The 14,182-nt window shown below is 54.0% G+C and overlaps 2 protein-coding genes across 7 annotated transcripts in view; one reads left to right on the forward strand and one right to left on the reverse strand.

Moving 5' to 3' along the window:
* The window catches only part of NEURL1 (neuralized E3 ubiquitin protein ligase 1), a 105,961-nt gene extending 97,051 nt beyond the window's left edge, over positions 1–8,910 (forward strand). Inside the window, exon 6 of the mRNA XM_050804912.1 lies at positions 6–8,910. Coding sequence (XP_050660869.1) covers positions 6–244 — 239 coding nt within the window. The 3' untranslated portion in view covers positions 245–8,910. The remainder of the gene's footprint in view (positions 1–5) is intronic.
* Positions 8,911–10,114: 1,204 nt separating this feature from the next.
* Positions 10,115–14,182, reverse strand: part of SH3PXD2A (SH3 and PX domains 2A) — a 250,807-nt gene continuing 246,739 nt past the window's right edge. For all 6 annotated transcript variants that reach the window (XM_050804906.1, XM_050804904.1, XM_050804905.1 and 3 more), the window contains one exon: positions 10,115–13,605. In XM_050804906.1, coding sequence (XP_050660863.1) covers positions 11,632–13,605 — 1,974 coding nt within the window. In that variant the 3' untranslated portion in view covers positions 10,115–11,631. The remainder of the gene's footprint in view (positions 13,606–14,182) is intronic.

A 14,182-nucleotide genomic window follows, 5' to 3' on the forward strand; every position in this document is an offset into this window, starting at 1 on the left:
CTCAGGGACAGCCCCCAACTCGCCAGTGAGCCTGCCTGAGTCGCCAGTGACCCCAGGTCTGGGCCAGTGGAGCGATGAGTGCACCATTTGCTATGAACACGCGGTGGACACGGTCATCTACACATGTGGCCACATGTGCCTCTGCTACGCCTGTGGCCTGCGCCTCAAGAAGGCTCTGCACGCCTGCTGCCCCATCTGCCGCCGCCCCATCAAGGACATCATCAAGACCTACCGCAGCTCCTAGCCCGTTGCGGTGGCCCACCCCGCACACCCATCTCCTCAGGCTTCAGCCCAGCCCCAGCTGAGGAACAAGCCAGTGGGGCCCCTTCTCTTCCTCATTTTGGAAACTTTTCCTCCTCCATTAAACATGGGAAACTGAGGCCCTTGAAGGTTTGGGGAGAGGGGGGTATCAGGCAGGGAGGGGGCAGAGGCAAATCGCCAGGCAGAAGGAGGGGAGGAGAGGAGGCCGCCCTCTCCCTGTCTCTCCCTTCTCTGCACCCAGCTCTTCTCTGCATGCTGAGGGCAATTGGGATCTCAGCCTGCCCTAATCTGTCCCCATCTGGGCAGGTTTCTAGGAGGTGTCTGTAGTCCATGTGGCACCTTTGTGAGATTAGAAAACTTGTACCTTCCTCTGGGCAGCTGCAGCCCTGAGCCAGGGCATGTGGCCTGGCTAGTGCAGTGTGGACTGAATTTTAGGCTCATTTGCCCCCTCAGCCAACTGTCCTTGAGGAGTGTACAGCCTGCTCAACAACCGCCCTGGGCAGGCCGCTCCTGAGCTGCTGTCTCCCTCTCTGACCTATGCCTACTTTCTCTTTCCTCGTTCCCTGCCCAATGGGCATGGCAGCTGGGGGTGAGAGGCTGGTGGATGCCTCCTGTCCTGGGCAGGCTGCAGCCTCATGCCATGTTTCTCTCTCACTGCCCGATGGGCACATGGACAGGCTGCAGAGGGCTCCAGGTTCTGGGCCCCTGGCTGAGAAGGGGAGGACCCTGTCCTGGCTGTAGCCTTCCTGCCCCAATCATCTCGCTGGATGCCGCTGCCCAGGGGTAGCCCTTCGGTATGGGCTGGGGAAAAGGGTTGGTCTTCTGCCATGGTCCCTGAGAACAGGTTTGCAGCTACCCTCTCAGACCTTTTCCCCACATCTTGTGCTGTCCAGGGCCTGGGCTGATAGAGCCTGCCGCAGGCCTGGGATGGGCCAGGGCCCCGGGTGGGGAGGTGTGCGTTCCCTGGGCCAAGACCAGCCCTTTTCCTCAGTTTAATTAATTTATTTATTTGGTTTGTGGTTTGGGTTTTTTTTTTTTTTTTTTGGTTTGTAGGTGAGTTCCCATCCTCTGGGCCCCTAGAAATACTGCCCTTGTATATGGGGTACCTGGGTAAGGGTGCGTCTGAGGCAGTCATCACTCAGTATCTTCCCCCGACTCCAGCCACAAAGCTCATACCCAGCCCTGCCAATCATGAATTGGAACTCCATAAGGAGGAGCTAAATTGGGAGGCCTTTTGGCAAACAGTGTCCATTTTACAGAGAGGCAAACCGATCCTCCTTAGTGCCGTGGGGCTGGTGGTCACCCAGAGCCACAGAGCACCCTTCCTCCTGGGCCAGAGCTGGGTGATCCTGGTTGACTCAGGTACGTCAGGTGGCCCAGGAGGTCCCCCGTCCATAAGGACATCAAACTTCCAGGAGGGCTAGTGTTCCCAGTGTGGGCCAGGAACAGGACAGGGGGACCTTGCAATGGCAGGACAGGGAGCCTGTTCGTAGGGAAGATGAGGCAAGGGCTGCCTCTCACACCTCCAGGTTCTCATTCTAAGTTCTGGGGAGGGAGCGCCCCACCTGCTGAGGTTGGTCCTCTCAGCCCTGCCTGCCCTGGCCTGGGCTCTCCCAGCCTCCCAGCCCTGTGCCCCCTCAGATGGCTTTTTGTTTTTGTTTTTTTGCATCCATCAGAGACTGCTCCTCTGTGTGGCAGGCAGGGCATGGGTTTTAGTCCTGGCCACTAACCAGCTGTGTGTCCCTGGCTGAGTCGTAGCCCCCTGGAGCCCCAGCTTCTACTTCTGCAAAATGGTGGTTTGGGGAGAGAGGGGCAGGCTTTCTGTGTGACTGTCAGGAGTTCTTCCGTGAGGGCTGCCATGGGGCGGTGTGCCAGGACCTCAGGCTGGGCCTTTGTGGAAGTCACCGTCCCACTATGGGTCTCCACTACCCAGTCACTGACCATGGGAGACCCCTTTTGTGGGAGGGAGCGGGGGCTGGCTAGCGGGCCCCCCAGCCAGGGATCCCAGAGGCTGAGGGTTGGGGAGAGGAAGCCATCATCTCATTACCTCTGTCAGTGCAGGGGTGGCTGCTGCTTCCCTTGTGCACTCGGGTCGCTGTGATTGTGAATAAAGGTGATTTCGTACCAGCCTGAGGGCTGTGCTGTGCGCGGAGCACTGGGGAAGGAGGGCCAGCGTGTGTGTGCACATGTGGGGGCAGGCTGGGGTATGGGAGGGCTGGTGTCCTGGGTACTAGGGGAGTCATCAGGAGGTGTGGCCCTTCCCTCAGGGGTAATTGCAGGCCTCTGAGGCTTCAAGGTTGGCTGGGACAATCAGGGAAGACTCCCTGGAGTCAGGGGCTGGAGTGTGACTTGGGGCTAGAATGCCAGGTGAGCCTTGTAAATTGGGAGAGGCCACTGCATCTGTGAGGAGCAGGGTGTGGTGGGGAAGGTGCCCTGGGATTCCACGAGGAAGCTTGGCTTTCCGTTAAGGCTGAGCAGGGCTCAAATCTGCTGCTTGTGGGGGGGTGCGCAGTGCCACCTAGGGGCTAATGGGAGGATGACGAGTGGTCGACTCAGGTCATCAGGGGCTGTGCTCTGAGCTCCCCAGGAACAAGGCTTCCACCCCTCTCCCCAGGCTCAGACCCCCACATCTGGAGGGAGCTCAGCTGTGTTCCCACTGGTGGGTGCAGAGGCCTATACCAAATGGGTGGTGCCACTGAGGAGAAAAGGGAAGCCTCTGGATAGAGTCCTTTAAAGAAGTGTTCTAGGTGCGCCGAGTGAGCCGAGTGGTGGGGAAGGCTGAGGGGAGAGGGGTGGTGGGGAGGAGGCAGCCAGACTGGCCCCAAGGTCTAGGCACAGTGTTGGAATTGAGCTCGTTTGGCAGCGCCAGGCCTCAGAGGCGTGTGGGATACCTGCCTGCCCATCCTATCCCCGGGAGGATGCTCAGGCTACCCAGCCTCTGCATGGCCTTGCACAGCCATGGCCTGTTCCTACCATCAGGGCTACCCGGTCCTGCTTACTGGGGTCCAGCAAAAGCAGGAGAGGGTCGGGGGCCGTGCTAAAGGGGCAGCTAGGCCTGCTGGATGTGGGTCCTTGGCCCCAAGATCTGCATCTTTCAAAGCCTTGGCCATTGCCCAGAAAGCCTCCCAAAATGGGGAAGAGGCTGGAGGAGCTTGACCATGATTCTCAGCAAGAGTGAGAGCTGGCTCATGTCTGTAATCCCAGCACTTTGGGAGGCTGAGGCAGAAGGACTGCTCGAGCCCAGGAGCTTGAGACCAGCCCTGGCAACATAGCAAGAACCTGTCTCTACAAATAATAGAAAAATCATCTGGGCATGGTGGTGCGCCTATAGTCCCAACTACTCGGGAGGCTGAGGTGGGAGGATTGCTTGAGTCCGGGAGGTTGAGGTTTCAGTGACCTATGATCATGCTACTGCACTCCAGCCTGGGTAACAGGGTGAGACCCTGTTTAAAAAAAAAAAAAAAAAAAAAAAAAAGCGAGAGCTTACCTACCTGCCCCCACCCTCCAGTGTCCTTTCTTTCAGAGGGCCCTGGGGTCCTGGAGTCCACCTTGCAATTTTAGATAATGGGACATCTGCTATTCAGCTGGATGGGTTTTTTTTGGTGACAGGGAGAAGTAAGAGGTGATTCTGTTTGGTTAAAAAGGCCCAAAACTTTATTTAGTTTTCAGGGAAATATAAGATGCATGTAAACATAAACAAAATACAAAACAAAACCCAAATCTTAGTCTAGAAGCATGCCAAGACAGAGCATTTTCTGCAGACCAAAGAGTCCTGTCAAAGTGATAAGGGACACCTGGAAAGTGGCAGGCCAAGGGGCTGGTCCCTTCCCCAAGGGCACTGCATTTTTGTGATGAGATTAAAAACAAACCAACTCCACTATTAAAAATGTTAGAAACATGGAGATAGTTTAGCACCACCATTGATTCTGGAAATATTTCAGCACTCAAATTGACTGCACTGAGTTTAATGTCCTTTCTCCAGTGTCTCTGCTGAGGAGGAAAGAAGGAAAACCTGGAGGAAGGGCTCCTCCTGACCCCACAGAGCCCACTAAGAGCTGGGAGGGGAATTCCATGAGGAATTCTCCAAGGTTCTGGAGCTCCAGAGACGTCCACCAGTCCCCACCCAGCCATGCAGTCCATATGCTCACGCTTCAGGGATTACTGAAGTCTGCCTTGCCCCGGAGTCACTTCCTGCAGACCTCTTGAGTACCTGGCCGGGAAACCCCTTTCCCATCCTGTGTCCTGGATTTAAAGAAAACCTGTTGCAGATAATGAGTTGTAAATTCAAGAAGGGTGGCTGTTTTGCTGTTCTCTCTCTGCAGTAAACTCATATGGGGAGTGTGCCTTGGTTATAAGGCACTGCAAAACGGCAGGGTATATCCATGGATGAATGTTCATCATACCCAGTCTAATTCATACCAGGTGGCAGGCTCAGCAAGCTGAACCACCACAGGTGTCAGAGATACTTGAGAATGACTGGTACCAACAGGATGACAAAGGAGGTTGCCTTCCTCCCAGATGTGCCCAATAGAGTCTGAACCCTGGTTCTAATTTGTGGAGGTGGGTCCCTACTGTATGACCCATTGTGGTCACTGGTCTTTGAGCTATACAACTTGAGAGGCTAGCTTTGGATTGGACAGTCAAAGGGAAGTGGGCAAAACCAGCTGAGAACCGGGAGCTGGATGCATGTATTCTGGAATCAGGGCCTGCAAACTCCAAGATTGGTTTGTGGCTGGTGACTTCCCCTCTCTGCTAAGTAAATCAGTGACCATTCATTGAGAACCGATGGGGACCCAGCATGTGGCCCAATGAGTGGCAGTTTTTTTCTAGCCAGCTTCTGTGGCCAAATTTGGAGGATTTTCCAACCTGCTGTGGCTGGACCCTTGGGTGTTGAATCACTAAATTCCCTTTCTACCTGCTCTCTTCTTCCTGAAACACTCAGAGCTGACTTCTTCCTTCGTTCTAATCAACAAAGACAAAACTCCAAACCCCTTTTCAGCCTTCACACAACATTTCTTTCTAGAAGACATCCTCTTCTGGAAGCCGCCTTTCCTAGTGAAGGGCAGTAGGCCCCAGCTACCCCAAACATGCACACGCTCTTCTCACCAACGTGCCTCTCACTTGCCTCTAACGTGCTCGAGCCTTCCTTTTGCTCTAAATAATTCTTCCTCCCTCCCTCCCTTTTTCTCTTTCACCTCTTGAGGTTCAGCTTATTGGCCAGGATGGAACTGGGAGCAAGGCAGGGACCTTCAGTGCAGGGATCCCCATTCTCTAAGGCCACTGAGTTCTAGGACTGCAGTAGGAGAGGGTGTTGATTGTCAAGGTTAATTGCAAACTTGAGATTTTAAAAAGGATTGGGGAAGGGGGATTGCGTGGTAATCCCAACCTTATAGACAGGCTGGGATCAAGGCCTTGGAAGGTAGAGCCCTCCACCCAGTCTGTAAGCACCAGTGTGCCCACCTTATGGCCTGGGGACCCAGGTTTGCAGGAGAGAAGTTAACAGTGGGGCTGTTTTTCCCCAAAGCTGTGAGTCACACTCTGTCTTCTCACTGGCTCTGATCATGCACCTTGGGAACCACAGAGACATGAGACTGCACCAAACAGGGATGATGATTTAGCCAGAAACTCATGAAGGTCTAGCAGAGCCCTCCACACTTCCCAGGAAGTGTTCAGTCTGGCCCTGCCGTTGGGACTAAACTTATAGGCACCTGCAGGTCTTGTTGGGTGCACCAAGAGCAAGTTCTCACCCCGACCACCTGACCCACCCTCTGAAACAAGGATGAAGGGACTGGCAGCTTTTATGATAAGGGGCTTCTCATACCCATGGCATGGCTGAGGGGTGGGAGTCAGCCTGCTCGATGACACATCTGTAGGGGTGACCTAACTGAACCAACCCAGTGTTTGCATACCCAGTGGCATCTCTTTTGCACATCTTCATTTTGGAGCCTGGGATGACTGCCTAGGCCGCTTATGCTAGACCTGTTAATGCCAGTGTGAAATTTCCAACTACTTAATAAAATAACTACAAAAAGAAAAAAAAAAGACACATTGCACTCTCCAGCCAGAATGATGTGTGTGAATGACACACACACTTGCTGCCAGAAGCTGTGAGTCCCTTGGGACCTGCCCATTGCCAAGGACTTGTTCAATGGAGACAGCTTTGCCTGTTTTTTTTTTTTTCTCTAACCCCATGTTATTTAGTTCAAGTGGGATGTTACCAACACTTGCGTACACACACATGCATTCGTACACCACGCACACACGCACACATTCTCGACACATGGCCCTCAAAAAAGTGAGGGAATCTTAATTATTTAGCAATGTGGACAGTTCTCTTCCCAGAGAGCTCTGCATTGAGATTCTCAAAGACTGAATATCTAGATGGATATAAGCCAAGGGAGAGTCCCGCACAGGGCACAGTCCCACTCCGGGGCACAGAGATCTGTGTCTGTGCAGAAATTGACCAAATGGGGGTTGGAGCAGCAAGCATACAGTACTGGAGGTGGAGGGAACAAGCCACAGGGACGTCCCTGTCACCTTGAGGGGCAGAGCTCTGAGGCTCAAACCCAGAGGAAACTTCCCATTCTGCTGCTTTCTCTACCGGTGTTGAGGAAGGAGGCCAGATTGGTACTTGTTGTGGGAAGTTCTGTCTGCAGAGAAACTTGAATAGACCCCCGACTCTTCCTGGAGCAGAATTTGTACAGACTGTCTGGGTGCGGAGCACAGGCAGGGCTCACTCCTCAGGCTGAAGTCGCTGAGATGAATGGACAGCCCAGGCTGCCCATTGGTGTCTCACTAGGGTGTGCATGGATCAAGGTTCTCACATCCCCCCCCAAGATTTGGTGACGTCTAGGCTTCCTGCCTAGAAACTGAACCGAGGGCACCCAGTTTTAGAAAGATTCAAACATTACACCAGAAGGATCACAGCTCCAAACATCAGGACACTAGGGTGAGAGAGGGCTGCTGGGAGTCATTTTTAGGCCAGGGCTGAGCAGCTGGCTGTACCACAACAGAAATCAAAACAAGGAACAGTTCCTGAGGGCCTGACTCTGCTCCAGGGCTGGGGCCCCAGAGGTCAGGGGCCCCAGAGGTCAAGGGCCCCATGCCTGAATCCCTTTCTGCTGGGTGGATCTGGCAGGGACCCCATCATCTTCCCAAGGAAGGGGGAGAGGAGAACGCTACCAGATCAAACTCCACCAACCCACCCACCTGTTCCACAGCTAGGATTCCTTCAGCAGCTCGCTCCCTGCCTCTTGCTGCCTGAGCACCACTGGTATTCCCTCCATTGTCCCCAATGAGCCCTGGCATCCATCTTGGTAATATTGCACTTTTCCTGTCTCTCAGATTGTTTCCATTTTTGATTGAGAATGCAAGGTATTTGGAGGGGGTAGGGGAAGTGAGTAACCTTAAAGAAATAATATATTAGTTAAATACAATAACAGGAAAAATAGGGGTTATTTTTATCTTTTTCCCCCTGAAAACAAAAACTACCAAACCAAGGTCTAAACTTAAATAGTCCTATACCTATTCTGCAAACACTAGTAATAGGAAAATAATGCCTGACTGAAATTCCCTTGTCTTTTTTCCTTAGATGATAAAAGTAGTAACATGCCTTGCTGGGGAAAGCAATGAATATAAATGCCTGTAAAATATGCTGCTCTAACATCTGAAAGTGATTACAATGATTCTATATAATGCCTTCGTCAAGATGGAAAATCAAGGAGGAAGAAAGAGAAACCTTTGGGGCCAGGCTGGGGGTAGACAGGGCTGAGGCCTGGCAAGACAGCCGGTCTACAGCCACTGGATGTAGGGGAAACCCACAGGGCGTGGGGCACACCTGCTGCTCAGGGTTGCCCCTTTCCAGCTCTCTCTCACTGCCCCCAAAGTCCCATGGCCTGGTGAGAATAGTGAGGAGGAGAGAGGCAACACAGCCAGGCCTGCTGTCACAAAGAGGGATGAGGTGGGAGGAGATGACGTTTTTCCCCCCCTGAAAACAAGAAAAAGGTCTTGAAATGGAAAGGAAAACAAAGCACCAAATGCTGCATCTTCGGGCATTATATGAACCTCAATAATGACCTCAGAAGGGCTCATTATGGTTAAAGTTGCAGTATACAGCAATACAGTGTCATTTCACATTTTCAATCGCAACTCATGGGAAACTAGGTTTGGACACTGCGGAGATTTTGTTTTTCTTTTTCCTTTTTTAGTCCGATCTGGTTTTCCTCCAGATGGGTCAGAGCCCTAGGCCCCCTCCCTCCTCTGCCTGCTGCCGGCAGTATCCTTCAGCATCACAAAGCAGCTCAGTAGCTCTAGGGAAAGGCCCTCTTGCCCTGGCTAGGGCTAGGAGTCCAGGGGCACAAGGCCTGGTATCCCCTGGCCATGTCTGAGAAGGACTGGCATGCACCCTTCTTGCTTCAAGTATTAATATTCTCTTTGGGTTTGCAGCGTTTTTGCTGTGAGTTAGGGGGTGAGGGGGCGAGGTGCGAAGACTGGGGCATGGCAATCCCTGTTCACTGCCCAAATCTACATGCTGTCACCAGGTGGCAGCATTCCCCACTTTTCCTGGATGCCTGAGCAACTCCCAGCCATCCTTGGGGCTGGATGTCACAATGTAAACATGACCACACAATAAACTATAATGGCGGTGAAGAGGAGCACGGAATTAATGTAGTGGGGAGATCTGCCATTAACTAGCTGTGGGATTTTGGAAAAGTCATTTCCTGTCCTTGGGCCGCAGTAACAGGAAGGGATGGGATAGAGTGACCTCTGAGGTCTCTTTCAGTTCTGCCTTTTAATGACTATCACTTACAGCACTGGGATCAAGGAGAGGAGGTCCTTGGGGGAGCTGGGAGGATGTGGGGGGCAGTGCAGGTGGTGGGGAAGGGCAGGAAAGGCAGGCTTTGGGGAGCACTGTGGTCCAGTCCAACTGAGATGCTCTGTGCTCGGCAGACACGCTCTGCACTCCCTCCTGGCCTGGCTGGCACACTAGTGACTGAACTGGCTCAGTGCAGACATCTGAGGAGCGAGGCTGCAGGGCCCTCCCCCTGGAAGATAGCTACATTGAAGGTTCTTTACCTGACAGTCACTCTACTTTTAAATTTTATTTTAAATAGTCATAAATTACTTTTTTTCTCTTAATAAATATGTGCTGTTTAAAAATGAGAAAAGTATATACTGCATCTTTAAGTAATGCACTTTGCTCTCTGGGTTTTTTCCATTCTACCTTATTTAAAGTGCATTAATTAAAAAATAATGAACCACTTCTTTATCATTATTGTTCAAATAAGTACAAATAATATTAATATGAAGACACTAAACACTACCATTAGTACTGCAATCTAGCAGATTAACTCAACATCCTGCTCTATTTAATACTGTCCAGCAGAAGAAAATAACTAATTTCAATTTTAAACAAACTCACAAAACAAAAGGAAACAAAACAGTCTCACCACAGGCCTTCAACAAAGAACACGAGCCATTTGCTCTAGCTGCCAGGTATCAGTGTATGGCGAAGGACAGGGGCTCGGGGTTGCCCAGGCAAGGCCTCTGGGATGGGGTGTGGTAGGGTAGGGGTGGGGGTGGGTTTTGAAGGCACTGAGACGCTGGGTCCCATGCTGCCCTGCCTGGGTGGGGAGTAGGGTGAGGGAGGGCCTTTCCTCCTCTATAGAAAACACGAACCCCCAGTCCAGGGACCCTGGCAGCTGAATCGGTGGCTGTGAGGCCCGATCTGTCCAAAATCAAAGGCACGTGTGGAAATCCACTCCCAGCGAAGGGGGAGTCCTTGGGGGAAGCCGGCTAGGCTTCTGGAGGGTCCCCTCTGAAATGTCAACAATTGAAAAACACAACCCAAAGGTGACAGAGGACCTGCAGGGAACTTTATTCTCTTACTTCTGTCTTCACTGGGGCACTGCCCCTCGGGAAGACCAGGTTGGCTCCTGGCACAGGGATCCTCCATCTTCTTGGGCACCTGTGGCATTGCCAGCAGGCCAGAGGGTGTGGCTGGCGGTGCTGGCTCCAGTCTGACCCAAGGGGCCAGCCGGGTCCCCTCTGCCCATAGTGGGGGCAATGGCTGCTTCTCCACGCTTCATACGTAAGGCTTCCAGCCCTGCCCAGCTGGGGAACACATGCAGAATGGCGGTCACCCAGCAGACTGGGAGCTGCCTTCTCTCCAAAAGTCTGACTCCTGAACACCCTCCTCCTTCCTGGGGAGGGTTTTTGCCCCTCTGAGGTTGTGCAGGAACCAGAAGAACAGTTTCTCTGCTTCATCATGTCTGCAACCTGGGGCTTGCCTAGCCCCCAATTTTTCTGGCAGGCGCCAAGCTCCAGCACAGTCCACACAGTGGAAACCAAATGAAACAACTTTGGCTTGTGGAGGGAGAAGAATGTGAAACAAAAACAAAAGCAAAATCACCCGCCCACAAGATACAACAGAAACCCCATCCACTACCCATCCCCTTCCCGTGTGAGGCCGACCACCCAGGCCCCCAAACAACCCCTAAAATAAGACGCAAACCAAAGGCCTGACATATAAGCCCCAAATCAACAAACCTCTCCCGAAACATGCAAAGGAACTGCCCGCCCGGAAATACCCAAAATAGTCTGTGCAGATTATGAAGAGACCGGTGGCTTCGCCCACCCTCTGTAAACTCTGGTACTGTGTCCTCCATGGGGTGCCCCGCAGAGAGCGGGCTCTCTTCTCAAGGCCAAGACAGTGACAGCTATGGAAGATGGTCCTTGCTGGCACCTGGGAACTGCTTTTTCTTCAACTAACAGTGACAGTGGCCTGGCCCAGGAGCAGGCTTGAGCTCACAAGACACCCCCAAGCCCCAAAGCCAGGGGTGGCTTCTAATGTACCCACCTGTGGTATGCAGTGGCAATGCCTGGGAAACCAGCACAGTTCACAAATACAGCTTAGGACAATAGCAGGGCTACCTGGAGTGGCACGATGCCAGCAACCAAAACTGGGCCAAGCAGGGGCAAGACACTGGAGGCCCCCATGACCACGTCTTTTCCAGATCTGTAGCAAAGGCACAACTGGGGTCTCCCACATGGCCTGTCCCAAATGGCATGTAATCCATTGGTGAAGTCCCCAGGGTGCACAGGGGATCTCAGCTTTCTTGGCCCTGGGTCCCAGGCCTGGGACTCCCTGGTCCATTCCCTTACTTACTCAGTGTGGGCACCCCCATCCTCTACTTTCCAGCTGTGGGATGGCTTGGACGGGGGGCATCTTTGAGGTCACCCATTCTGTAGGGTTGAATGTTGTCCACCCCCCACCCCTCCCGTTTTTTCCTTTCCCTTTTGTTCGTCTCACCGCTCATCCAGTGGGCGGCCAGAGAGGCACACTGAGGCTGCAAGAACCCAGGCCCTCTGCTAGTTCTTTTTCTCAAGGTAGTTGGAAGGCACCCAGCCTTTGAAGGGCTTCACACCATCCAGGATCTGGCAGTACCACCAGCCATTAGGGTTCCTCTCCAGAACCTCCATGGACACTCCCTCCTGGAAGCCTGCTGTCTCCTCATCCCCCTCGTAGTCCGCGATAGAGACATACACGTCTTTGAGGTTATTGTGGATGAACTGAGACTTCTCAATGGGCTTGGGGCGCACGGGGGACATGGGGATGCCGTTGCGCTGGGCGGGCAGCAGGGGTGAGTCTGAACCCTGGCTGGCGGCCCGTTCGGCCAGGCGGCCCTTGGCCTCGGCAGCAGCGGAGCGAGCAGTGCTAAAGGAGGAGTTCCGTCGGACGCCTCGGAGGCCATCGGTGGCCGTGAGTGACTCATTCCTCCGCAGGGCGCAGGACAGGTTGTTGTCCTTGGGTGGTGGGGACACAAACACCGACTGGGGCCTGACCGCCACCTGCCGCACCCCGTTCCTCATCTTCACTGCTGGAGTGCCTGAGGTCTTGCCGAAGCCCCCGGGAGGTTTGGAGGGGATGGGGGGCGTGGCCTTCTTGCTCTGGTTGACGGTGTTCAGCGCTTGGACGCGCCTCTCGATCTTCTCCAGGCTGTCTGACTTGCCTTCGTTCTGCCTGCCCTTGGCGGGCACTGCGTCCGGCTCTTTGCCAGAGGGGTCAGGTTGCTCGTTCTCATCCAGCACCAAATAGTGGGAAGGAGCCCAGCCCTCCAGCTCCCCAAACCTCACGTACCACCACCCGCTCTCCTGCTTCTCTAGCACCTGCACCTCCACGCCCGCGGGGAAGCTGATCTCTGAGTCCTGGACCTTCTGGTAGGCACTGCATGTCATGTACGAGGTGGCTGGCCCTTCCCATTCCTTCTTGGTGGGACACGGGGGAGTGTTGGCCGGGAGGGTGATGAGGTCAGATGAGCCTCGCCTAGACCCCTCACTGGGAGCCTCGGAGGCCGTCTGCGGGGGTAGCTCCGAATCCTCACTCTTGGAGCCCTTGAGCCCTCCGCGGAGCTGGCCCGTGGGTCTCAGCTGGCGCCGTAAAGTGCTGATGTCCATCTTCTCTTGGCTCTGTGACTCTGCTCGGTTCAGGAATGGCTTGGGCCGGACCGATGGCTTGGCCCGGGCACAGGAGGTCAGCCCAGCATTCGCATCAGCATCCTTCTTTGCCCTGACCTTGGGAGTGCCGCGGATGCCTGCGTCCGAAGCAGAGCGGGGCTTCAGGTCGCCACTGGTTTTGGACAAGGAAGAGGAGGAGGAGGAAGAGGAGGAGCAGCAAGTGGTGTTGATGGTGATGGATGAGGAAAAGGAGGCTGAGGAGTGGTTCTTCCCCAGTTCTGCCTGGGCATTCTTCTCTGCCTTGAGCTTTAGGAGTGATGATGACTTGGGGGAGCCTGATTTGGGGGAGTTTTTCCTGGCCAGGGACAGCGAGGAGCTGCCTGGGGAGTCACTGTCCCCAGAGGAGCCTCTGGCTGACAGGGTGTCCTCTGCATATGGCCGGAAGCCCTCATTCTCATAGATGGTCTCCTCTTCCAGGGCCACGTCCTCAGAAGACTCACCCACCTTGAAGCGGGCCCGCTGCAGAGAAGAGGCCGGCGAGGGCCGGTGGGGCTGGGCAGGCCGCCTCTCCCCTGAGGCTCTGTCCTCCACGGGCTCCTCGCTCAGCTCAGGCTCTGAGTCAAAGCCGAATGCAGGGATGTCATACTCAGGTTCCTCATACTTGAGCTTCCGTGGGGAGTCCTGGCTCTCACTGGCCCCTGTAGGGCCCTCCTCAGCCTCCTTGGGCTTGCTGGGGGGTGCTGGCGGGGGCACCTTGGGCCGGGTCAGCGTGCTTGTGCGGCGGCTCAGGTTGGGCTTCTTGCGCTTATCGATGTATGATGCGGGGGCCCAGCCCTCCTTCTCACCGATCTGCACGTACCACCAGCCGCCTGAGTTCTTATCAATGACCTGGGGGACGAGTGCAGACAAGCCAGTGATTTGGGAGCATCTGGGACCCTATGACATCCCAAGGTAGGAGTAACATACTTTGGCTCTGGGATAAATTATCTCCATTATACAGATAATAAACCGAGCCACTGAGTAAGTGGCCCAAGACCCAACATAGTAAATAATGCACCAGAATTCAAACCTAGGTCTCTGTCATCTCATGATTGGTGGGTTCCCGCTTGCCAAGTTCCCTCCCTGGTCCTCCACATCTGTGTTAACAGCCGGGTTGAGCTGGCCCACTCCTCCTCCCCATAAACTGCACTCTTCTCAGTCCCTACCCTGCCAGTACACCAAGGACACGTATGAAGAAAACACTGCCCTTCGCTGCCCCTTCCCTCCTCATACCCTCGATGTTGCTAGGTCCTCCCTTGGAGGTCCTTGAAAGGGTCTCTAGGGTCAGAAGAGAATGGGAAGATGCAGATGAAGTGACCTGGGAGGTACAGGCCTGAGGCCAGAGCCTGTCTGCAGAGCCTCTCCCCAGGGTCCATCCCCTGTGGCTATTTTACTGGAATCCCACTGAAATCCCACTAGCTGAAGA

The sequence above is a fragment of the Macaca thibetana genome, chromosome 9, assembly GCF_024542745.1.
Source record: "Macaca thibetana thibetana isolate TM-01 chromosome 9, ASM2454274v1, whole genome shotgun sequence".
NCBI classification, from domain to species: domain Eukaryota; kingdom Metazoa; phylum Chordata; class Mammalia; order Primates; family Cercopithecidae; genus Macaca; species Macaca thibetana.